At 46.9% G+C, this 26,175-nt stretch overlaps 1 protein-coding gene across 1 annotated transcript in view; it reads right to left on the minus strand.

Annotated features, from left to right (window-relative positions):
* The window catches only part of SH3PXD2A (SH3 and PX domains 2A), a 268,519-nt gene that overhangs the window by 211,400 nt on the left and 30,944 nt on the right, over positions 1 to 26,175 (minus strand). The window contains exon 2 of the mRNA XM_037400226.1: positions 9,450 to 9,530. Within this exon, the coding sequence (XP_037256123.1) occupies positions 9,450 to 9,530 (81 nt within the window). The remainder of the gene's footprint in view (positions 1 to 9,449; positions 9,531 to 26,175) is intronic.

The following is a 26,175-nucleotide window of genomic DNA, read 5'->3' on the forward strand; positions in this document are numbered from 1 at the left end:
AGAGTATCTGACAGCAGAACTATGATCTTAGAGGTCTTTTCAATCCAAATGATTCTGTGATTCTGTGATAAGTGAGCCTTCCCATTCCACAGCAGAGTGGCTTTTAATCCTTTCTAAATGAGGTTCCTACTCCAGACAATGTGAATTTGTCCACTGAGAAATCTACTATCTATTACAGTTTTGCAGCACTCCCTTGAGATTCTCGAGTTGGACAAACCCACCCAAATTAAACCCCTTCTAGGTAATTCATAAGAAAATGCATGCACACAAGAAGCAGCTAAAGCAATTCATTTATAGCTTCCAAATAATACCCCCAGAGAGTTTTCAGTCTAAAAAAATACCACCCCATGAATATGCAAGCATCTGGTAACGTGGCATCACTTTACAGCTATCAGATCTGAACTGGAGAGGGAAGCTGAACCAGGAACGGGTATCACAGCTGAAGCTTCCCAAAGCTTATGCAGCTATGGGCCAAGAGCCTGCAGTGCAGGCTTCTCTCTCATACTCACAAAGTCCATACACCTTCCAAAATCCACGTCACGCCGGGCTCTTTATAGGCAGGGAGAATTCATCACTGCTGAGCTCTGCCACTCATTTCATTTCCAAGCCCCAACCGTACCTGTGACTCTGCAGCCAGGGGAAGCTCCAGTCCCGCGTGCTGGGGGCTCCTAACCATGACACTTCCCACTGCTGCTGTTTTGGAGATCCAGACTCCCAGGGGTACTCTGCTTTATGAGCTCTCACTCTCCACCTGCAATCTGAGCCACTTTGTAACTCCACACCCCAGTGTACATTCCCCTCCGAATGTCCTAAGGCCTTCCTCCAAGAAGCGGATGGAGCTGACAGTCATTGCCATCCCAGCACGATCACACACCTTGGAGATGGACTTCACACTCTCCCCTGGCTGATGAGATTTACAGGGCACTGAATGTGCAATCCAAGCCTCATAAAATTGTGCAGATCAAACTCCAAAGCTTAGCATCGTGAGAGGCAGCAATTTCCAAAGCATTGCCCACCACAGACCACACACTGTCCAGGCGCTGCACTCTGCAGCTGCACGGTGCTTTGGGGAAGCAGCAGACCGAAAACCCACAGTACCCTCGGTCCCAGGGGCACAGACTCTTCTCTTAACAAGTAAAGTTTACCTGAAGGCCAAAAGCACAAAGCTGAGAAATTCTGATTTATTCCAGCAGGAATCAAGGATACATCTGTGTGCATCCACATGAAAACTCTCCCTAGAGTGATGATGGAAGATGCCTTCTAAGAAGGTAGAGAAATAGCAGTAGGAGACCATGTATAGTTAAAAGGATGCAGCAAAGATGTCAACGACCTCTTTGTGATGCTCCTAATATTTCTTTTAAAAAAACAACCCCCCAAACAACAAACAACAACAAAAAAAAAAACCCCACAAACAAAAACCCTACTCATTTGTCTAACTACATACACAACCCATAGCTTGCTTAAACTTTGGTTTACTTCTAGGATCAGGAGCCTGCTTAAAGAAGAGCTATAAACTGAAAGCAAACAAACATCTGCCAGTGCTGAACTGCTCAGAAGCTGCAAAAGGCAGGAAAATCAGCAGAGACAGCAAATTCCCTTCAGCAATCAGAGTGGAGTGTCTCAGATTCTCACGGCACAGCACCCGAGGAGATCACAAGGATGGCGGGAAAAACTCATTTTTAGAGCTGCCTGCCACTTGCTGTTGTGCTCTTGTAAGACCTTAGAAGTGAATCAGCATTTGACCTGGGTCAGATAAGGGGACAGGTTCTTGATAATGTGATGAAATGCTTCAATACTACTGATTCCACACACAGGACATGAGCACCAGGGAAATAAGGACTTGTCAGCTTCCAGGAGAATTTTGGCACCACACAGAACAATGCCCATGTGGTGCAATGACCCTAAACCATAGTCACTAATGCTATGGTGGGGTCCAGGACACTGGTCTTGTGCAGCAAGGGAATGGAGCAGGACACAACCCTCAGAGATAGAGCTTCCAGAGATTCCCATCTCATAGTGGGGTCAGGATAACCACTCAACCAGAGCTCCGAAATCTCACTGCCACCTTGTCCAGAAGACTCCTGTGGGTGTTTCTGGTATCACAAAACCTTTTGTGCACAGTGAGAGGTTATGACAGCACCAACGGCACCAACAGCACCATTGGCATTGGGAGACTCACCTCTGACCCACAGCAGCCCCCAGAGAAAGTAAGAACCTTAATCCTTTGGTAGCAAAATCCATTCCCTATCATTAGAGAGGCACATCTCTATTGAATCCTCAGACCACCCAGACGAGGCAGCGTGCGTATCACCTCTGTTCTTGCCTTGCTGCTGTCACCCCCGAGGAGCTGGCTAAGCCACCACCTCACTTTCTAAGCTCACGTGTGTCTTGGCCAGACCTGAACATGGGGCAGGCAGGGGAGTGTATTAAATTGGTGCTGAGCAGCAAATATTGCCCCATAGCCACCACGCAGAAGATTCCCACGCTGCAGTGTATGGGCAATATTCAGGATCAGCTTTATGCCTCAACAGCACCCACGTGCAGAAGTACAAAGGGGAGGGTTCCCACAGGCTGGGTCACTTTCTTAGCCACAGGTTATTTGCTGTGCTCATTGAACACAGCCCGTATTGTAGCTTGGCAGGCACTTTGCCATTTCCCCATCACGGTCCTCATCTTTGTCTGACGTGTAAAGTCTCTTCAGAAACAAATACTGGAAGCTGAACAGATTGTTTTGCCAAGCAAACATTTAAATAATGATGGAAATAATCATAAACAATTCCATTTATTCGTTGAAGACAAAGTTACTGCCCCAAGCCAGCTGGTATCCTAAGGCACTGACTGAGGACTAGAAAGACAAATGGTATTTAAATAGCCTTTAAATCAGCTGGGATTCTCAGCTTAATAACCGTATCAGCTATTTATTTTTTTCCAGGGGCATCTCAATTCCCCCAGCAAACCCTCATATTGGTGAGCTTGCCACGGGGCTACTTTTCTGAGGACAGGCTTTGGGAGGTCTCTGCTACTAAGAGTCAAGTATTACAAGTGCAGCTGCACCAGCAGCTCCATTCACAGCCGCTGAAAACACGGGAGGCACAGTCAGCCTTCACAGCCAGTGGCATAGAGCTCCTCCTGGAAATCTGCTTTTCTATATCACCTGCAAACCTTGCCACTGCTGGCCTCTCCACACACTGTCTGGGTTAGCAGCAGACAACTGGACCACATTTACTCGGAAGAAAGGACATGCCATTTCTCCCCAAGGAGCCGGTGCTGACCTTTGGGAACAGACACATTGACAGAGCAGTGCTCAGTTTCCTCTGAATTTTCCCAGGCTTGTTTCGGTTTCAGTCCTGCTCTCAAGGAAGCTGTTTTCAACCAAATCCTACATCCCAACTGCTGGAGCAACTCCATCCCCACAATCCCGTGACTATCAGGGATGGTGGCCCTGAAGCCAAGCCCTGGGTCCGAACCTCATGGGTCAGGTATGGAGCCAGGCTTCTGGTCGGGAGAAGGATTTCACAGCAACTCTCAATGTCTACAGCAGGGCCAGGATGCTGAGGCCCAGCATCCCACACCAAGGGCATGCGAGCAGGAGAAACTTGATCCTTGCAACCCAGACCATCCTGGCCCGCACAGCCCAGAGCAGAGGGAGGCATATGCTTGGAGTGCAGAGCCCAGATCCCTTGCTGTCAACACAGCTCAGTGGGAGCAACACCATTAAGTAAAATCTTCCCCTTCTCCCCCTTTGTCTTACGTTTCATAGCACACACACCACAGCTTGATGCAACAACCTCTGCCATGCTGTTCCTCCCCACCTCCCCCTGTGCCCTATTCAACCCCACCTACTCCAGCTTTCCTGCCTGTTTCCATACGCACTCTCAGACACACACGAAGCCCAACAGAAACACTCCCTGAGCTCGTCAGAGGCTGGGAATCTTTTCAACACAAACCTCCCACGCTGCAAGAGGGGCAAGCTGCATCATGCACAGACCCAATATCAACAGCCCTCCTTCCCTTCCGACAGTGCCAGGGTGCGGCGTCATGCATGTGAGGTGGCACCTATGGAAAAGAGCATCACGCACTGCAGAGGGACCCTGCTGCTGTGGATGGCTGAGAATACCAGGCAGTGACTCTACTCATCGTGCTAGAAGGGCCTGGTGGGTTGAGAGTTAGGATTTAGCATTTGCAAATGTGGGAGCATGCCTGCCCCATTGCATTCTTACCTATACTCTTCACCACTGACACATTTAACACAAGCTTGAAGTTGTCCATCATTCCTGCAGAGCTAAAAGCATGATCATTACAACATGAAATATCTTAGGTCCTACAAGAGACTGCACTGGACGACTAGATGTAGGATTGTAGGTCTCCACTTGGGCAATTAACCAAAATTAATGGAGTGAATATACACAACGCCATCAGAATCACACTGGGCATGTACCCTGCACTGATTCCCTCTTTGCCCTGCCCCAGAAAGCCTGCACCCCAAAGCCACCAGGTCCTGCTTCAAATCATAGCGAGCTGTTGAAATACGGGGAGCTCAGCAACGTGGCACAGTCACAACCACCTAACTGGAAATGAGAGCAGACGTTACAGTATTTGATACTGCTTAGGGCCACAGAGAAAGGGATGTTTGTATGGAACAGCGTGCAATGGAAGAACAATCAATAGCAGTAGCGTTCAGATGAACTCCAGTCTGCATAAGAGAAGCAGAGACACCGACTGCAATTACTGTTTTTTATAGTACCATTTTTGTTTAACGTCCTCTTCAATGCTCAGTTACTCCATTACAGCACTATAAACAATCAGGATGACCCCAGCAATAACAAATGAAGCTCTTGATGTTTTATCGTCAGCCTGAAAACAACTTACATCTCTTTCCGTTCCCTAATAAAATTCCTGATATTCTTTATTTTTTTAATGTTCTAATAGGCTGCTAGTGAGTTCCTCTTTCTGCGCCACTTTGAAGAAAACCTGCTTAGATCAGCAGACTACATCAGGCAGATAATTTTTTGCTAACTGATATACAAAGCCAATGCTTGAACAGAGCTTTGTTTATTTGCCTTTTCAAAATTGTGACATTTCAGATGTCTCCTTGCAGCCAAAATGTCTGTGTCGGTCATTGTGCAGAGAGACTGCTATCAGCCTACCTAACATTCCTGCTGTGGCTCCAGCGGGGACATTGTTCACTTCTGGCGCAGCCAGAAACACAACGTGGGATTACGGCATGCTGCTAAAGCCAGCTGTTGCGTTTTGCCTTGGAGAAAGCTGGATTTTGCTATTGTGAGAAAGGATCCTCCCCCAGCTCCGTGCACCGAGACCCAGCTGTCCCCAGGGGAGTGACAGAGAGGCCAGTATCTGAGCCTAAGGTCTGGTCCCTCTGACAAGGTTCTGGTCCTGTTCATACTCTGACTCCAGGCACTGAGTAACACAGGCACGAAATCAGACCAGAACATTTGAAGTCACTGGATAAAATGCAGAAGATGAACCACTCATGATTCAAGCTAAGGCACCAGGCACTGAAGCTTGGCCACATTTTCCCTGCTTGCTTTGCTGGGGAGAGGGCTTCTCAGCAGCAAGGGGCAGCACCCAACTGGCATCATAGTATCTATAAAAAGCCCAAGGTGGTACTGTGCAACTGCAAGGGTGATAGGAGGAGCGGGGAAAGAGCCACCCTTCATACCTGCCAGCTGCAAACTGTTGCTGCTTTCCAGCCCAGCATGGCCGCTGGGATAGTGGGTGGGCTGTATCCCCACACTTCTCCACCTTACAATTGGGGTAATTATTCATGCACACACTCAACTGCAAATCCCCATTCTGCTAACAGGCTCCAAAAGCACTTTCCAGCAATTAGAATGTGGGCCTTACATCTGTAGATGTCTTCTACTGAAGACTAGAAATGCCAGGAGTTACCCCCTGCTATCCCAATCAAACAGGGTCCTTTTCAGCTCCTCTGGGGACAACAGGAGTATTGCTGAACTACCAGCTCAGAACCACCACCAAATCCATCAGGAGTGACGGAAGACCTCAAACGGCATCTAGGGAATGTGCCTCCATGAGCCACCAGCCTGTCATGAGGGTCAGTGCTACCTACAGACGATGTTCACATCACTCTCCCCAGTGATGTGCACCTCATGCTCCCCCGTTCTACATCGTGGGCAAGTGCCCAAGAAAGCAGCACTTAAAATATTCCATTAAGGAAGTAGCTTTAACCCCACGTGGTGCTCAGGTGCAAGAGCCTCCCCAGGGTGAAAGACAACAGATAATTGGACCTGACAAGCAATTTATTGTAATGCTTTCATCTATGCAGAGTTAATACAATCCTTTCAATCCTATTTACCGAAACATTGGCACACACATGTATTCTGCTGCCATCATTTGACCCACGCTCCGCAGCAGACGTGACTTGGTTGCACAATTAAATGATGCAGCAACGCCCTGATTTAATTTAAGCCTGTATTTATAGATCTCCAGCCCTCACTGAAGCAGCACAGGGCTGACAATTGGCTTGTTGCATTGTGTTGTTTGCTGCACTTCTCACACTTTCAAGGGGCAAACTCCAGCTTCCAAATTCCATGGTACATCCAGTCTCACTGCCCTATTACTCATCTTGAAAACAACCTGACTCCCAGTTCAAGCACATGTGCTGCTGAAATAGCACAACCAAACACTCTGAGGATTTGAAACCTTGGGATGGAGCAGCCTCTTACTGCCTGCAGTCCCTAAGAGGATTTGCTAGAAAGTGTTTCAAAAAACCCAGTATCTAGTAATGCAAAGGCTCTCAAAACCACTGAGCCACTTCCCACAGAGACAGCTGTTCGGGGAAGGGTAGGCTCTTTTTTAAAGAAACGTGAAATTGCAGTAGTGAAATTAATTATCTGTATTCCTCCCTCCTTGCCCCTGGACAGCCTCCCAGGTTTCCCCATGGGTCATATCCAGTGTCACTGTCAACACCAGGCACTGCAGCCCTGATTAAGTCATTACAAGTCAGCCCTTGTTCCCCCACTTCCAGTCAAAAGCAAATGAGACACGTGCAAGCTTAGCAAGCCCTGAAGTGCAGCTCTGTCATGGACACAGTGGGACGAGTGGAGCTGGCAGAGACCCACAGGCTCCAGCTGTTTTGGACACAAGTAGTGCCCGTAAATTGGCCAAGCATTACTTACTGACGGTTTGCTTGATTTTCTGCTGGAAGGGCCACATAGGGATAAGCAGGGACATTACCAAAGTAGATTGACTATGCTAAGGACACATTACCATGCATAGTATTGGGTCGCAAACCCTAGGTCCAATGATTGCTAGGTTAGAAGTTCAAAATCTGGAAAGCACAGGTCATCCTCTTATCTAGAGCAAATTTGCTGTGCGGCAAGAATTACTGCACATCAAGCCATAGGTTTCCCAAAGTGCCCTAAGCTTTCCTTTGCTTTTCCAACTCCCTTTTCAGGGTTCATTAGAGCTGTAAATACAAGCTGCAATTCAAGACCCAAAGCACATTTTGCTTGCCTCACCTAGGAGATGATGCTCAGGCAGCATCAAGAGCCCAGAAAAAATAATAAAAAGGAAAAGATAAAAAAAAAAAACCAACCCCTATTATTTCTGGGAGCCTAAAAGCATTTTATGGCAGCCTGAGAACACAGGGCCTTGTCCCCGTCTTACAGCTGGGAAACTGAGGCACAGTGACACGCTTACAGAGACACAACAAGACCATGGAAACCCCAGGTGAAGACCTCAATTTCGGTAACTGTGCACCTCACACTGCAGGAGCTAAAGAGGCTATCGCAGAGGGCTGTCACTGCTCAGTGGTGGCCTTGACAGATCCCTGGGAGGGAAAAGGGTTAAGGAAGGGAATTTTGTTACTTTCTTGTCGTATTTTCTCGTGGGGGGAGAAGCGTTGTGCAAGCGAGAGTTTTCCACTGGCGCTAGGCCCCCTTGCACTTATCAATGGGACCTTTCAGGACTCACTCCCTGATTGAGACATCATTTCCTGTCCAACACACTAACCCCATTGATAACTCCACGCTTGATGGGAACTTTTCAAACCCACCAGGAAAGGCCAGGAGACCCAGAAGAACATACACATGAAAACAGAACTGGGGTGAAAAGAAAAAGAAGAGAGAGAAAGAAACAGTTTTGACCATAATCTGTATGCTGACAATAAATGTTAGTAATTATGGAGCTGTGCATCTTTAGCAGGTCCATCACACACAGAGAAGCCACCGACATACTCCTCACAGAGTGCGACAGGCAGGTCTGGCACTTCAGCCCAGTAAGAAGTGGAGAGAGGCACAAAATGCAGCTTAAGAACATCCTTCTTTTGTCTTCCAGCCACACAGCAAACACAGAAATCAGGACTGGCCACAGAAACAGTCCCATATGCCACCAGAAAAGCCAGGAGGCCATAACTGATACAGCTTGCCAAACAGGCTAGAGACTTCAGATGTCCAAGTACCAGAAATTAGGCATATAGGGGAGAAATGATGAAACTAGGACTCTTCAAGATAAATCAGGTACCCAAGGGAGTAGTACCCTCTTTTTCCTAACTTATCACCGCAAAAAAGGTCAGTGTTATTTCCCAGGACACAGCACGGTCAGCTGCATACATCCTTAACACTGGCGGCAAGGACTCACTTGATATTCTAACCACAGCTGAGCCCCAAACACAAGCTCTCCCCCAAAACTGACATTTCCCCCAAAGTTTAGGAGTCTGTCAAACCACAGGTTTCCTTTTCACCCCAGGCAATTAACAGTTTTGCTGCTTACAAAGGTATCAATGGATCTGGGTTATCGCTAAATAGGACACCAGCCAGTAAGCTCTCCCTACACGTGTTTGTGCCTGCGAACAGTACCAGAAATGAAGTAGCTGATGCCCCCACTGAAGCTTTGTAATTTGGACTTTGCTCGTTTCCTGACTTCAGACTTCGGTCAGCAGCTATCGAGCAAGAAAGCTTTTGATGAAATCTAAATATACAGGCGCAGAATACAGCAAAGGAGCTGTACAAAACAGCAGGAGTCAGGACATTGGCTGGCTGCGTAGATGGTTAGGTGAAGGGTCTGAAAGGTTTCCACTACCATCTCCACTACTGAACTGCTCTGGGAGTGAGAAAAAGCTCTGTTGTTTTCAGTGATTTGGGTAAGTAGTTTTGGGGGGCCCAAAATGTAACTCTCTTTCTGTTCTAAGTGCATCTGAAGTATTTAAAATTAGATCCTCTCTTCAATAGGAACCATTCATGAAAATGTCAGCTTGAAATGTCTTTACAGTGCAAGTTACTCACTGTGAGCATACCACCCACTTATCTTATACCCTACAGGGACAGAGCCTGAAAAGTTTCAAGATCATGACATGTAACAGACCAAACAAGCACAAAGCCTCATTTAAAGGCACTATTAACCCAGCTGGAAACATGACTACAAGTGTGAGTAGAAATAATATTTTATGTTAGACAAGATAAACTTACCTGCAGGTCGAAGAACTTGCTGTATCTCCGGTAGATGATCTGGGAAGTCAGGTCTGACCATGTTACGTTGATGATATAGACCTGTTCAGGAAAAGAGAAAACTCAAGTCAGTGCGGGCCATGAAGCACAGGCTATGTCCAAAAGCTGAACAGTCAGCACAGGTTCATTCCACGTCTTACTGCCTGCTCCTGCCCACAGTGAGGAATACATCCCTGGGTGCAGGACTAGCCTAAATTAAAGCCATGCCCTGCTGCAACCTTTAACAGAGGTCCTAGGAAAGCACCCAGTATTCTTCCGTCCATCCCCAGCTCCCACGACTTTGCTTTCTCTGGGATTAAGCTTTAATTAAGTGATGGCACATTTTCTGGTCCATGGTAACACACCCTGCCCTCTGCCTGTTTGGAAGTTCCCAGAGACCGTTGCAGGAATGGCCGGGAGAGCTATCCTGCCCCTGAAGAAACAGCCCATAGTGAGCTGTTGATCTTCAACACCACGCTCCAGGTTTTCCTTGCATATGGAGATGCAACCATGGCCCTTCCCGGGCAAGACGCAGCTCTAGTTCAACAAGGGAATTTAAAGGGAACGCAGCTCCAGGGGGCGGCTGTGGGATTACAGCCGTGCAACACAGCTGCTTATGCACACCCATACACACGTAACAGCAGCTCCAGCACACAGCCCTTGCTGAGTCACATCACACCACTCGGCACTTCTGCCACCTATCAGACTGATTTGAAGGTGATGTAAAGCAGGTCAGCCAGCGACACTGTTTTCTTACGTTGGTGGAAATAGCAACACAAGCCCAGAACGAGCCCAGGATTTCCCTTGTCCAGCCACATTCCACCCCCAAAACAATCATCTTACAGTAATGCTGTTTGGCCGGAAGCTGTGATAAAAAATGGTTCACACGTGCACGCACACACATGCATGTATATAAAATACACAAATGTTCCCTTTTGACCCTAGAACCTCAAAAAAACTTAAAAAAAAAAAAAAAAAAAAAAGAGACAGCTTCTGCTTTCTTATACACGTGCCTTCAGACCAAATGTTGGTCCTGCTGCCTTGATGACAGGTACACAAGACTTCAGCAAACACAGGATGGAGCCATCAAGGGTGACCACTGAGGGTGACTACACAACACCAATGTAACGGAAATCACAGCTAGGCCAGCTCCCGGGCCTTTAAAGCAATTTCCAGGTTTCACATATGGAGTGAGATAAGGATCTGGCAGAGGAAACAGGAAAGCATCCCTCCTCCCTCTGCCCGAGTGCTGCAACAGGAGCTCTCCCTTTATGCCATGGATGCAGAAGCGAAGCTCTCTGTCACCAGCCATGGGGGATGGATAAGAATCACCGTCTTCTCCAATCCTCCCAGGCCACTAGCCCATCTTCCAAGGTGCTGATACAGGGTAATTGCTTATGTGCCTTTAATGATAGAGGATATTCCATGAAAACCCCTAGAGGAATGTTGAGGAACAAGCTTAACAATGCTTTTCTGAGGACTGCGAGGGATTTTGGTAAAAGAAAGGTGCCATCTGATGGCCTGAAAACCATGGAGGACATGCATCCTCACTTTCCCCTCTGCTTGTTAAGACCACGTTCAGTGCCCAAGACAGTTTTGCGCCCTGTCTCCTGCAGCCGTTTCATGCTAGTTGAGAACTGGACATGCTAAGTGCAGGCTACTAAGGAGACCTGGGGCCTTTTATAGAGCACTGAGGGTAGGGACTAAGAGCTTGAGTCTGACTCGGTTACCATATCAAACCTATCGCTGCTCCCACCACAGCAGAGACCGTCGAGGCTGGCAAAGGAAAAACTTCCCAGGGGCGAGCACATGACTCTCAGCAAACCCAGGTCACCTCTTTGCTGCATCTCATATTTCTGCTCAAAAACCAAGGCACCCAACCTGCCTCCCACAGCACCCATATACACAAGGGTGACACCAGCACTGCCCTGCTTCATGGAGGGGAAATATAACTGTGTAACATTAAGATTTCAGGTCTCCTTTAAATATCTCACCCGTGCAGACATGGCAGAGGAGTCAGAGCCTGGGAAGGAAACTGCTGTTGCCAAATTTCAGGCCAGCCACACTACACTGAAGAATATTTTTCCACGTGTTTGTTGGGGGGTGGGGGGGGTGGGGAAGTTTGTAGCTTCGATCTGAGCAAATTCACAACACAAATATTTCTACTCATTCTTTATCCAACAGCTACTTTCAGATGGAAAACCCATTTGATTAAAAACAGCTCATGACAGATGGGAGCTGACTAGGATCCAAAAGCAACTTCAGATACTGTAATTCTGGCCCCGGGTTCTCACAAAGCAGACGAGACAGGGATAGGAGAAACATATTGTACATGAAAATAAAGATTTTTTTCCTTTAATTATGCATCTTCTCTCCAGAAACTAGAAACAAAACACATATGCCACAGACATCCAGGTTTTTTCGAATTTCATGGCACTTCAGGCTTCCCCATGCTACTCCTCAGAACCCACAAGAACTGTGTATCCCTGAAATTTTTAACAGCCTGCAAGTCTGCTTGATTGAGATCTAGTCCAGACAGGAGTTCATTCTGCTTCAAGAGTCCAGCATTGTTCAGCACTGCATTAAGTGGCACAACACCCCATCACACTAGAGGGGGCAGAGCTGGGTGCAAAAGGATATTGTGGGCAAGAGGTTGGATGTGTTTGGTGCATGGAGTGGGATTTGGAGCAGGACCCCACTGCATGGTGGAGATAGAGCCCCAACTCTGACATCCAGGCCCTGCATGAATGAAGCTGCCACTGACTTCAATCAAGCCAGAGCTTCGCAGCACATTTAAAACATTTTTTTTTAATTAAAAATTAAAAAATTTTTTTGAGCCTTAAGTCTCTTCAAGCTCAGCAAGTGACGAACTGGCAGCACACATATGCACTGACTTCTATTTCATGAGAAGATCATAGCAGGAGCAAGGAAAGCCTTTAATCATAACCTGGAGCTCTGTGAAGCGAGAAATGAATAGGCTCAGAATCTGCCTGGTGGGACGCAGGTGCGAAATCTGAAATGGCTACTGATTTTCTTTGCTTGTTTGTGTAAATCAAATTGCTTCTCAGAAGCCACCATTTAGAATAATGGGGAATAACTGTTTGCTTGAAAAAGATCGGTAAAATGCCAGATCTTAAAAGCAAGGTCTAGAGGTTTCAAAAGCCTTAGATATCACATTTCTCTCCCTCAGAGACCAGAGTTTGGTGGTTATTCGCTTCTGCTGCCTTAGCTGGCCCATAACCTTTTCATGAGCAGCAAACATTACATCAGCTTACCTCATCATTTTTTTGCTCAGATCTTAAAACGGGTCGCTGTGAAAGCGATCAGCTATATCCCACGGGAGAACGAGAAAAGCAGTCCTGGGGAGGCCGAGGTCATGCATTCGCAACGGGACAAGGAGGCAGCAGGAAATATCAGATAAATACAGAGAGCCATCCCACGCTTGAACACCCGGCAGGCCCAGCATCACTCTCACAAGCTGCCTGCAGAGCCAAGGAAGGGCTTTCTGTGGCATCTGACAGCTCCCCAAAACTGAGCCACACAAGCCACCACTCCAGCACGCAGCTGGTCCTGGCCACAGGAGAGTCCCAGGTCCTCAGCATGTTGCTTCTCGAGAAAAGGAGATAAAATCAAAGCATCTTACATGTCTTGAGTGAGCTCTTACATTGAAGCACAGTGTCTTCCTACAGTCCATACATGCACAGAACTCAACTTTAATCGTGATTGCAAATTACAATTCACTGCAATAGCCAATTACTTAAGGTAGAAAGATCTCCTTTATGTATCTGCCCTATTTATGACCTTAAAGAAACTAAAACCCAGCTGCTATTCAAATGCTCCACCTTAAAAATCCTGAACAAAAAAAAGGCCTTAGTAATAAATAATAACTGAAGTACACATTACAAACAACTCACTGCACTATCACTGGGTGCTGCAGCCACTAAGAATGTTCAATTTTTAATTTGACAAATCCAGTCTTTTTTTAGTCTACTATGTATTTTAAAATAAATCCTTCTTCAGAGAAACAAGAAGCAGGCCTGTACAAACTGGATAGTATTAATCAGGAACTGAGCTTGATAAGCAGCTCTTAATATTCACGCTGCATGAAAGATGGTGCAGGATGTCAGGGGGATTTTATCAGCTGCTAATTACTGTTTAATTCTAGCTCTGGGACACTTCCTTTTTACCCACCGCAAAGCAGAAAATCCACTGCAAACTGAAGTTATTACTATCCCTTTACTGCCTACACCAAGCAATGAGGAGAGATGACTTCCTATTACAAAAAGCATTCACTCAAATGTCATTAGGCACAACTTTATCATTGAATGCCTTGTTTTAAATGGAAAATATCCAGTTCCAGCTGGCAGAAACCCCAGAGGTAAAGAATTAAGGTTATTATCACATGACCGATTTTTTAATTGGCTTTTTAGAGGCTCATGTTTTGTTTTCTACAGCCAGATGAGCTGAAATGGAAGATAAATGCCTGCAATAAGCAGTATGATGAGACCAAGACAAGAGCATCCACAAATACGTGAGCTATTGGCAAAGACAAGATTGAAGAGCAGAGACTAGAAATATCCCTGCACATGTAAAAGAAGGTGCTGTAGTTACAGTAAACACCAGCCATTAAGAAAGTTTTATGAATGCAAAAAACAACGCCATGGTGCCATTTGTATGCAGGTGCCATCACAATAGCCCCTTTTATCCTGGAGAATGTTGGCTTCTTCAAAGTCTTGTATTAAATGTTGGATGTTTATCCTCCTGTGAATCATGACCGAGTTGGAAAAGACACTCCTCTCCCCTTTCTATATTCAGATGCTATTGCTGCCTGTGAGCTGGAAACTTTCCACTGGCACAGCTCAGCATGTGAGCGCTCCCTGGTCCGCTTCCATGCAAAGTCAGCCCAGCTCCCGCAAGGCAATTTCAGCTGGTTTATCTAGCTGGTGGAGTTTACGTTAAAACAACTGCAGCATCCCTCCACAAAGTCAACATAATGTCTGTGCCCTAAGTCACCAGAGTACGGGCACTGTATCAACTTACTGTTTCCATAACCATTTTAATGTCAAAGATGTTCCAATAAGCACAGATCAGTGCTGACGCAGATATGGAATGGTAACAGCCTAGGGACAGCACTTTCGGTACCTATGAGGCCAAAGCAGCAAAACTGTTCACCTTCCAGAAGCAGCGTGGTTGATTTCAGGTACGTTCTTCCACCCCACAAGACACTGGCACCAGTAGCCAGGGTTTCCCCAGGCTGAGGGCCCCCAGTGTGCTCAATCCCTGCCCTATACAAGAGCCAGCATGGCAGCAGGGAGAGTAAAATGCCCCAGGAAGCAGCACTGAACAGGTAAGCCCTTCTCCTGCGCACATCGCCTGTGCCCTCACTTGGTTTGGATCAATTGTCTCTGGATCCAGTGAGTGCAGCATGGGCTCCTTGCTCAGTCCACCAGCACCAAAAACGCCCAGAAAAGCATGGTGAGACCTGGGCAGTTCTTTTAGAGATGTGAAGTCAGGCCTTCAGCCCCAAGCCCATGGCGAGGCCACCACCAGTGCTATGCAGCGATGTCACCTCTCAGGATGAGAACCTCTGAGGGACCACAACTCAGTTGGGACAGGGCCAAGGAAGAGCTATTTTCAACCCCAGTCTGGAGCTGTTCTCACCCCAGGAATTTGAAGACTGAGCTGAGAAGGCTCGGAAGAACCATGAAACCCAAGCGGCCCCAAACAGGAAAGCTTCTTGCAGGATGGTGGTTGCGGTGGCAGGGCACCTCAGAGTAGTCCCAAGCACGGGGGCTGATGCAGGCTGCACACAGGTGCAGGGTGTCTGGCTTTTTCATGAAGCAGATGTGGTTTCACGGACATCCCTCTACCCGGCTTGCATTTCCATTACCAACGGAGGAAACATAACTGAGAAAAAACCCAAAACCACCCACGGACCTCAGGGACAAACGTTGCACGTACCTAAGTTTTGGAAGCAAAGCAGAGTCACAGTATGCCGAGAGGGAACGAATCAGACAGCCCCAGCGCTCGCCAGTTCTCATCCCTGAGCAACCACCACACAGGCAATTTAAGTAGGACACAGCAATTCCAGTCTGCATCACAATTTGCAAGCTAATTTACAGTCTAGTTAAACATATGGGGACATGGGATAGTTTTCCTTCCTTCACTGTTTCCTTTTGTGGATCTTGTTTCAGCTCTGAACAGCAATGCAAGAGGATTAATGCTGCTTCTCTTTTCAGCCACATCACACCAAGTCTGTACAGCTCTGAATCCACCCATACTCAGAGACTCAAGCTGGGTCCTTTCCAGTTTAGAAAGCCCCATCACTACTGCATCCTATATGGGCACAGACCTTCCTCCTGGTAGAGAATTAACCAGGATGAAATCAATTTCTCTTTGCCAAATCCTGGTACTTAAACACAAATGAGAATAGCAAACAACTGCCTCAAGCCAGCCAGCAGACATCCCTGGGAACACAGGAAGAAAAGCTCATTTGAGTATGGAGGCACCTGGCTAGATGTTTTTGCTGGCTTCCTAGCTTTGGGGATGTGGACTAGACAAGTAACAGGGTTGTGTCTGAGTGATGAACCCAGCTCATTATGTTTACACAGGCAGAGTAAGACATAGCCTCCTGCATTTTTCTCATACATTTATGAAGTTTCAAAGACCATGGTTCAAATTTCTATTTAGCCGCATCTTCACCCTTCAGGTTTTTGGCATTTGCTAGCTTGGGTTTTTAAGCACCTTCCTGCTAAGCAGATGCTAAGAAGTCCGACACAGAGTAATAAGCCAAAAGGGGAAAAACCTCCCTGCTGCATTTCTCTGCGTGGCCACAAGAGGCATAAAGAGCTCAACGCGGAGTTTGCACCCCTGATTTCCGACAATTTGAGCGGAGCGCTGCAGAGCTGGAATGGCTGGGAGCCCTGCAGCTCAGTTACAAACCACCTCCAAGCCCCTTGCTGGGCTTGTTTGATTACTTCATTTAACTTCCTTCTTAGGGGGCTATGATCAGAATACGATGTGTTGAATTCTTACAGACATGCAATATCTGTGTTGCATTAGCAGAGCTTCGTTTTTTAACTGATATCCTGGGTCACATCAAAGACCTGTCAAGGCTCCTATCTTATCTCCAACATACTCAATAACTGGAGCTTACAGAAAGAGAATAAGAAACAGAACCAGTAAAGACTGGTCACTCCCCTGCTACCGCCTCCCAGGTTTGGGAAGCAGTACAGCAGCTTCCCTGCAAGGGAAGCCGGCAACATCCATCCGTTAGATTTACATACATGCGTGAAGGAGGGAGAACATCTGCGCAAAGTAAAACATGGACTTGCATTTCTGTTTCCAATCTGTTTCCATCCTCCTGCATTTACTTTCGACATGTGATGGAAATATTTGTGAAGCAGAATAACCACGGGACTGAGTTTCTACCATTTAAGAGTTGACAGATGATTAGAAAACACAACATCTAAGCCTACAGAGCATTAGAACAGTAGAGTGACAAATGTTAAGATGGAAACAAGAACATACAGGCTCTCTGCGAAACCTGGCTCCCTCATGGCCTTCTCAAATACCCAACCTGGGTCTGAAAGAGGCTGTCGATGGCAAGCAAACTAAAATAATCCAGCTGCATTAGAAGGTAAGAAGTTTTCACCTTACTGCCTCTTAAATCTGGATACCACCTGAACAAGAAACTATTGTAACTCAGTGCTTGTGTCTTTTTCCCCAGAGGGTGGTTGGTGTTTCATGAAGACCCCCAAAATATGAGAATGTCATGGTGGAAGAAGAGAAGAGAAAAAATAAAGAGAATTAGGAAAAGCAACAGTCAACAGACAAAACAGACCCTTGAATTTCAAGTCCTTCAAGTAAGTTTCACTGAAAGGTTTTGAATACAAAAATTGCATCAATTTCACAAACTGGTTTTAGAAACTGATTTGTAGTTGAAGTTGTTCTGAGAAGAAACACATCACCCTGAAGAGTCGGCTCAACGGAGAAGTCCTCAGAGCCAGTGCTGAATGTGGAGCGAGGTGGACATCCCTCTAGCCAGTCACTTCTCATCTCTTACAGCCATTGTGTTGGTCACATAGTAAAGGACAGATACAAAGGAAAAACAACACTTTTAAAAAATTATTCTCAAACCTGAAGATAATTGCATCCTCCTGAAGTTATTCTCTACACAGAAACGGATCTTAAAAACTGACCCAAAACTGTCTTCATCCCACTTCCACTGAAATTTGTTTTAATAGGAAAGTATTGAGCTATGAACTCCTTTAAAATGTCTCCTTAGTTTATAACACATCTCTCTAGCTTCAGCTACAAGAGGTCACTCCTCTGAATGGTGCTGGACAGCAGAGTGCAACATTTGAAAATTAAAACCAGCACTGGTCCAAATGGGTGCAACCTGCGTTTGTTTTTGACTGCCATCACAGAGTCATCAGACACATGGAAGCCAATGGGAAGAGTTTCATTCCCTTCATGGTGCTGGATCAGACATCACATGAATTACTAAAATATCAGAAGGGTGCTGCCAAATCCCAGAGACTTAAGAGAGAAGTAGCCGAAGTGATTCTGGCACAAGAGGAATCGACTTGGGGGATGTTCAAAATAGGATGAGTAGAGCTCTGCTCGCATTTCAGGCAAAGAGATTTTTGTCATCAAGTGCCCTGGGGGAAGGGATGCAGGACAGTTTGGTCAAATGAGAACTAACAAGAACCTGTTTGCTCTTGTGTTAAATGTATCAAGATCAACGAGATACAGAGAGAGAAAGTATGATCTGGAAATTGCTGTTTTCCAGTTAACACCAAATCTCACACATCTTTACACAGTTATTTTTGCCTGCGGGAGATCTCTCCAAGCACCTTCCTTTCTGCTCTAAGAACAAGGATCTGTCTACGTTGTACCAGCAGGGTTGTACTGTGATGTTTTCCCAACTACGAAGCTCGTATACAGTGCTAGAGCGTACACAGCCTGTGGCCGCATGAAGACAGAGCACACAGTGATTCCGCTGACCCTATTTCATGTACAGAGTGAGCAGATTTTTGCACACTGTAGGTATGTAGCCTTATTTACACAAACAACAGAAGTGCCCTGTGCAGTCAGCCTTACAATTGCAAAGAGGTGTTGTCAAAATCCAACCTCCCTTGCAGCTTCTCATGTTTGGGATTCCTGCTCTGCACCAACACTTGCATATAGTTTATATTAGCATGCAAATCTTCCAGCTTTGATTTGTAACCTTACATATGACCCCCAGATGCAGTGTTGGAAAAGCAAAGCAAGGGCCTGGGAAAGGGAGAAAAACTCCTCCAGGCCCTTCCAGAACAATGACAAAGCTCTGGGACATTCTTAGTCCAAATAATGGAAATTCTCCTGGGATTTTACCATAGAATAGTGGGATAATTTTGTTTTCTTCTCATTTTGAGTAGAGGGAAACAAAAAGTTCATGTAAACCAAGAGACCCTCAGATTCACAAAGCAAGACCTGAGGGGTACAGTACTTTCAGTGTGATCAACAATCCCTGACAAAAAAACAACTCTGAAAAACTTCTAATTTCTATATAGTTTGTGCAACTACATTTTTCATGCATGACTGAAGGATAAAACTTAAGGTGAAATCAACTAGATCAACCAGCAAAGCATCACAGAATTGCCAGCATAACACATGGATAGATGAGTATTTGCATTTTAATTGCAAAATGGACCCATCCTCAAAACATAAACACCATTAAACAAACATGTAATGCACGTAAATCTTTAATTGTACTGCATGACAATACATACATGAGACTGAACGTACTTGTTCTTTACAGGACAATCCTGACAACGAGAAACTAACTCTTGGAAAGAATGGAACAAATCTCCCCAACCCCAGAAAGATGCAATGCTGAGGTCACTGGAAGAACATCTTTCACTGCAGTAACTTTTAACTTCAAGCTTCAAAGAAATCCATGTTTCTTGTGGGGAAAAGTGTGAAGAAAGAAAACTATTTTGTGTCCTAGTCTGGCCAAGAACACCTGAATCACACTGTGAAACACCAAAGAGGCGGCAAATGCAGAGCACCCTCATTATTCCTCCCAGTGCTTCTGGTGAAGGCAGGAAAACTGATGCAAGAGTCCTGCGCGGAACAGCTTCCCTCCCATCAGGGCATGGCGCTGAATTTAACACAAAATTACCTTCTTCCTGTGGAACTCCAGGGTTTTCAGGAAGATACTCTGCCAAATCCTCACACCCTCAATCACTGACTCTTTGCTAAGCTGAACTATTGTCTCTGCCCTTTCCTTCCCTCCTACTCTTCTCACAACCATCCTCCTTTTCCCTCCTTTCCCACGCTTGGCTTCCTGCCTTCCCACTTGCAGGAACACCCTCTCCTGCCCCAGATGCACAGGACTATCATGGACAGCATAAACCCATCCCTCTCCAACTCTGCAGTTTGCACCCTGGGCCACACACAGGCACAGAAACACGTAGCCATCTTCACTGGTTTCCAGATCGCATTTATTCAGCACACTGGGCTGTGGCTTCTGCAGATGGGAGAGCACTGCTCTGCCCTACCAGGATAGATATGGAGGAGATGCTTTTTCAGCCTGGAGCAATACTTTGGTTTAGGCATTTCTGCTCAAAATGTCACTCCCCCTTTAAAACCTGCAAATATAAGGATCCTTTGGTAGCAAAATATATTTAACTGCTGAGCACAGGGACAGCTGCTGGTCAGGACAGTCACACTGTCTAACTTTGTCCCCAGCTGAGGAGTTGGGAGATGAGTCTCCAGACTGTGCTGCAGCCAGAGGAGAAAGTCCCCAAGTTGTGCTACTGACCTGCACTGCTGACCAAAACAGCCCGCTTCTCCCCAGACTGTATATGGGGTACAAAGGAGATGGGCCCCTAAACGGGATATAAAACGTGGGTACATGGCTGTCATCATCACTTGTAACCCTACTGCCAAAGGACACAACCACCAAATCATCCCCCACGCCTGGTTCACATATGGGCACACGCCATCACCTGCTGTAAGCCTGGACTCTTTTGGTGCAGGGAAGAACATCCCCAGGGATTTTCGGTCACCCTGGGCTGGGCTTTGTCATTCACACAGCTTGCCCCCGTAACAAACCCCATGCCTCCTCTGGAGACATGCACTGCTGTTTGGTAATGCGCTTCCCGTCAGAGCTGTCAGGGGTGGCAGTGATGGCGACCACACTAATTCCTTCCCGTTTACCTATCACAACCCAGCCACAAGCCACACATACCCCAGGAGTTACTCATTTTTGGAAAGAAAGTGTGTGGCTGCAAGTCAGCATGCGTCACCTTAGAAATAAGCCTTTTAAGGCCATGCCTATATTATGTGTTCTATCAAAACCAGTAATAAAATACAAATCAGCAAAATGACTGTATGCATTTACATTTCTGTCAAATTCAGGGTTTCAATCCCTTGGAACAATAAACAAACCTCTTCAGTCCCCAAGCCTGAATATTTTCCCACTCTTAGACACTTAAAGGGAATTATTAATGTTCGAGAGATAGAAACTTGTATTAAATCTGCTTAAGTGACAACCCAAAGCCCAGAAAAATTACTGTCTGTAACAGCAGGCTCTCAAGAACTAATACAGCTGCACTCTACACATACAGCATCTGGAGACAGCACGAATTTGCTAGGCAGGATTTGGGGAAAAAAGTCCTAGTTCTATGCACCCCAAGGTCAGGATCTCAAACCGGCCAAAGCTGCTCATCTCAGATCCTTCTCTAGGTATGTGGCTAGGGTAGACATCCATCTCTGGAGGTGCCTCTTCCTCCACCTGCAGGAGGATCCTATGTTAGATAGGCATCTAATGTCTACAAGGCTGAAGTTAAGGTAGATGTACAGTAAGGAAAATCTACACGGTGCAGAGATGCCCAAATTGATGCTGACCTGTGTCTCCTCCATGATGCAGCATTATCAGTCCGTGGTGGTCCACAAAGCAGCCTGGCTGGGTTAGTCCCACTCACTCCTAAGAGCCCCACATCTACGTATGGCATGTTAGCTCCAGTACACCATCACTTGGATGCGGATGCTGTGCTTGATGGGACTTTGGAACACCACATGTTTCTGTGACAGCCACTGGGTCCAACTGCTAGCAACGTAACACTTCCAGTTGCCACATCCTTTCAAAAAATAAGCATTTGACTCCAATCCTCATTCAGAGGATTTAAAGTTTTTAAGCTAGGTCACCCCTGAGCTATTTAAAAGTCCAGTTTATGAAGTGCTAACACAGGAACAAGCTGGAGGCACCACTGCAATTTACCATGAAGCACATATCAAAGATAATAAAACGAAACAGCATCCTGAGAGCAGGCCAGGCCTGACTGCCAGCGCACCACAGCCCGCACGGGCATGGGATCGTAGGCAGCATGTGCGTTTAGTGACCTTGGACAGAAGAGGAACTTGTACTCACGGAGTTTGGGAAGAGCACAGGCTTTTTTAAAGAGATGCTTCCTCTTAGACTTGGCTGGGCTGCCAGCTTCAGAGCAGCACTCTCAACACGCAGCTGCTTTGCCAGCACCCCCCCAGGCACAGGCACGGGATGGGGCTGATGGGCTGGACAGTCAGTTTGGCCGACAAGCACAGAAACACTCTCCCACCCTGCAGGTGTCCTGAGAGACAGGCAAGCAAGCAGCAACTTTTGTCCCACCCTAGGGCAGCGAATGGGTTACTCCATCCCTGAAGCAAGCTGCAGGTTGAATGTATCTCCTGCCAAGCCTTTCGTTAATAACGATCCGATTCAAAAATCCTTTCCCTAAGCACTCGCTCTTACGGCGTGGATCTGAAGCAGAAGACTGATAAAGATGGATGTGCTCAACAACTTCTTGACCCATTTCAGACTTCAAACCTTGTTTGCTGCTCCCAGGCACCAACCATTATTGCCCCAAATGTTTCCAGCAGGTAACAGGAGCAGTGCAGATACAGCAGAGCCTCTATAGTACCTAAGGTGTCCTTGGCTTTTTGCTAGGACCAGGGATCTGCTTACAGGTAAGGATACACTGAAATCAGCTGTGATTAGAAAGATGCAAGTCCTGTCCTGAACACCCACAGCTTTGCTTGCCAAAATAAAAAGAAGCAGCAGCATCAAGTCCTGTAGCTATCTCTGCTTGAGGGCTGAGCCAGCCACGGGGGCAAACTGAACCGAAATCACTCATGCTACACCTGCAGGGCATGAAGCAGTCGGCTGAATGCCACAAAATGCATGAGGTGTGAATTACAGTATCGTAACTCATGCCCTGAAGTGTCTTACTGCAAAATGGCTCAGGGCAGAGCTAGGATTTTTTTTCAGTGTTGTAATTCCCCTGCCTCTTTTCTCGCTCCCACAACTGCCCTTTGAGCAGAGATACATCCAAAGAGGATCAAATCTCACCCTCCTCAGCCCTGTGAAATGTGAGCAAAACGAGCAGGGCTTGGCCCACTGTGCCTTTTCCTTAAGGCTTCAGTAACATTAAACTAATAGTCTTCAAATACAAACCACTCGTTGCCTTGGAACAACACGAAGACAGATGTAAAACCACCCAGTTCATGGACAGGTGTTATCAATGGGCTCTGGTAAGAGCCACAGCATCCTGCTCCCTGACAGAGTGCCTCCATTCCCACCCGCCTCCGCACACCGCTCTGGCCCAGGAGCGGACGGGCTGCCACTGAAACCAAGGCCAGATGCAAAGGAAGGTCTCCAGGTTCAAGCCCCACAGTCTCCATGGACCCAACTCCGTTTGCAGCCTGTTGATGTGAGCTGGCTCTCCACTGGGAGGTCCCTGGGTAGAAATAAACCCTTGCCCACACACCAGCAAATGCATTATTAGGTGAGAGGGGATGCCCTCAGCAATGCCACTGGGCCACTTGCCCTTGTCTGCCTCAGGCAGAAGAAGCAGATGTCCTGGGCATCCCCTGGGTGCTGTGATGGGGCAGTTCATCACTCTGGAGGCCAGTGGGATATAGCTTCCGAGGTTAAAACAAAAAAAGAAAGAAAAAGAAAATCCGGGGCAGGGATCTGCTCCTAGGTCAACTAAAAACTAAATCACACTGGAAGCAGCAAGGAGGGAGGAAGCCTCCCACAAAACCCACCCAACCTTGTCTGAAACAGCCACCGTGGAAGAGACAGTCAGACAAAATGAAGGCAGGAGCTCTTCCAGATGAGAAAGCCACAGGCTCGGGTGCCAGAGACACACTATTAGGCTCCCACAGTCTCTCCTTTCTCTGTTAACCACCCAAATTGCTCTTGAGGGTAAGTGAAGGAGGCCAGCTGGAGAACTCACCAGTAGTTTTAGTGCAGGATAACCACCATCCCTGAGACATAGCTGACCACAGGGCAAAACCACTGCTCCCATCAGCATTCTCCAAAAGCATCTCAGCAAGCCCAGGAGCACCCTGGGTGCAATAGACAAGAGCAAAACCTGGGCCTACACACCCGGAACCCATGTTGTCCCTGCTCCAGATAAGATTTCTGCTTCCCTGGGCTGCCTGTAAGGCTTCTGCACCAGCAACAGAAACACAGCCAAAAGTTCCTCATGGCTTGTAAACACAGACCCACGCCTCACCTGATGGTAAGATGGTGGCCTGATGCTTCCAGTTCTTCATGGCAACAAAAAAAATCTCCCGAACAATCACGCCTTTCTAAACATTCAGACGATCAGTGTTTTGCTCTGGTCCCGTGGATAAATGCCATCTCCTCAAGAGAGAAAATCTTCCTGGAAAGCACAGGGCAGAGACCGAATGGTCTGCGGAGATCACAACAGTGATCCCTTGGAGGCTCAGCCTGCCAAGGCACCGAAGGACATGCTGCACTTCAAGAAAGGGCTTAAATTCCAGAGATTTCAACGGGATTTAAGCCTATGCTTAACTCTGTTGCTGACATGCAGCCTCTGACTATCGAGCTCCTCCTTTTTGTCACTTTGTCCAAAGAAGCAACAAATTACAGCCCCTGGACTTGCACAACTGTTGATTTGCGGGCTCTGTTGAAAATCCTGACTCCTCATGACTATCATCCTTCCACCATAATTTTGGGCTTTCCCAAAAACCGGTCCGTGCAGTCGGTCTACAACCCTGACCAAGTATGATCATGCTCTTCCAGCCTGCACAGATGAGCAGGAACCCTCTAGCCCAACATTTCCCCGACTCCAGCACACATGAATTTCTCCGATAACCTCATTTCACACATCAGTTTACATCCTGCCAACTTTCAGCTAGAGAAGACTGAATCCTCTCCAGATTGGCTCGTTTCTTGCCACAGCTGCAGCAGCCTACACACATTTTCAACTCCTGTTAAACCACCCTAGCTGTGGATGCCAGTTGTACAGCCCAGGGAGGGGTCTACAGCCCCCCCTCCATGGTGGCAAGAAAGCCAGGTCATGACTGCAGTCACTCAGCAGCCAGGACCCCGTGGAGAGGCTGCCATGTGGCTTTGGTCTGTCAGCTGCACTGCCTCTTCACTTGTAACCACAAAGAGCCGCAGCCAGCGAGCATGTCACCAACTCTCCAAGTCAGCAAATCACTACTGCAGTGAGAAATCATGCACACAAAAATACAGAAAACAGTGTCCTGGCTTCAGCTGGGATAGAGTTAACTTTTTTCTTAGTAGCTGGTGCAGGGCTGTGTTTTGGCTCTGGTGTGAGAACAATGCTGAGAGCACACCGATGGTTTGTGTTGTTGCTGGCTGATGTTTATGCTAAACCAAGGACTTTTGGGTTTCCTAGGCTCTGCCAGAGAGAGGGCTGGAGGGGCACGGGGAACTGGGAGGGCAGGCAGCCAGGACAGGTGACCCAAGCTAAGGGGTATTTCATACCATACGACGTCATGCTGAGTATATAAACTGGAGGAAGAAGGAAGGGGGGACATCTGGCATTGTGGCGTTTGTCTTCCCAAGTAGCTGTTACCTGTGATGGAGCTGTGCTTTCCTGGAGATGGCTGAGCCCATGAGATGCCTGCCCATGGGAAGTGATGGATGAATTCCTTGTTTTCTTTGCTTGCATGCACAGCTTTTGCCTTACCTATTAAACTGTTCTTATCTCAACCCTTGAGTTTTACACTCCTTTCTGATTCTCTTCCCCATCCCTCTGGGTGAGGGGGACTGAATGAGCAGCTGTGTGGTGCCTGGATGCCGTCTGGGGTTAAACCACGACAAACAGAAAAATGTCACACTTCTTCTAGCTGACTAGCCCCATTTCTGGCCCAGGGATTTAAGGAGCAGGACAAGCGAAAGAGACTGAAGGATTTTTTTCAGGAGTTCAGAGAAATCTCATTTATGAGAGGGGTACCAATTCCCACCTGAAGACCTAGTCACTCAACAGGTCCCCCAGCCCACTTGGAAACACCTGTCAGGCCAACTGGAGACCCAGTTGCTTTCTCACTGACATGGGAGCCCTCCTTAGCTCAAAAACTTGACTCCAAAACACCACTGAACTGCAAATCTGCTTGGCAGAGTAAATTATAGAAGCATGATTTAAAAGCGAGCTCTGAAGCTAGGGAGCTCAGCCAACTGCTGCATCTGGCCATAATATTGAGAGTCAATCCCCCAGTTAATAACCTCAGACTCCATCGAGGTGTGACATTAAAACACAATCCAAATAATATCCCAGCCATGTCACTTTATTCTTTTTCCCCTTGAAAGGACATCTGGCATGCAAGACTTGGGTTTTCCCTCATTCCAGGGAAACCTGTAGCAACATTTTCCAAAGGTTTCTGTTCCCTAACCAGGGAC

The sequence above is a fragment of the Falco rusticolus genome, chromosome 9 (assembly GCF_015220075.1).
Source record: "Falco rusticolus isolate bFalRus1 chromosome 9, bFalRus1.pri, whole genome shotgun sequence".
Lineage (NCBI taxonomy): Eukaryota > Metazoa > Chordata > Aves > Falconiformes > Falconidae > Falco > Falco rusticolus.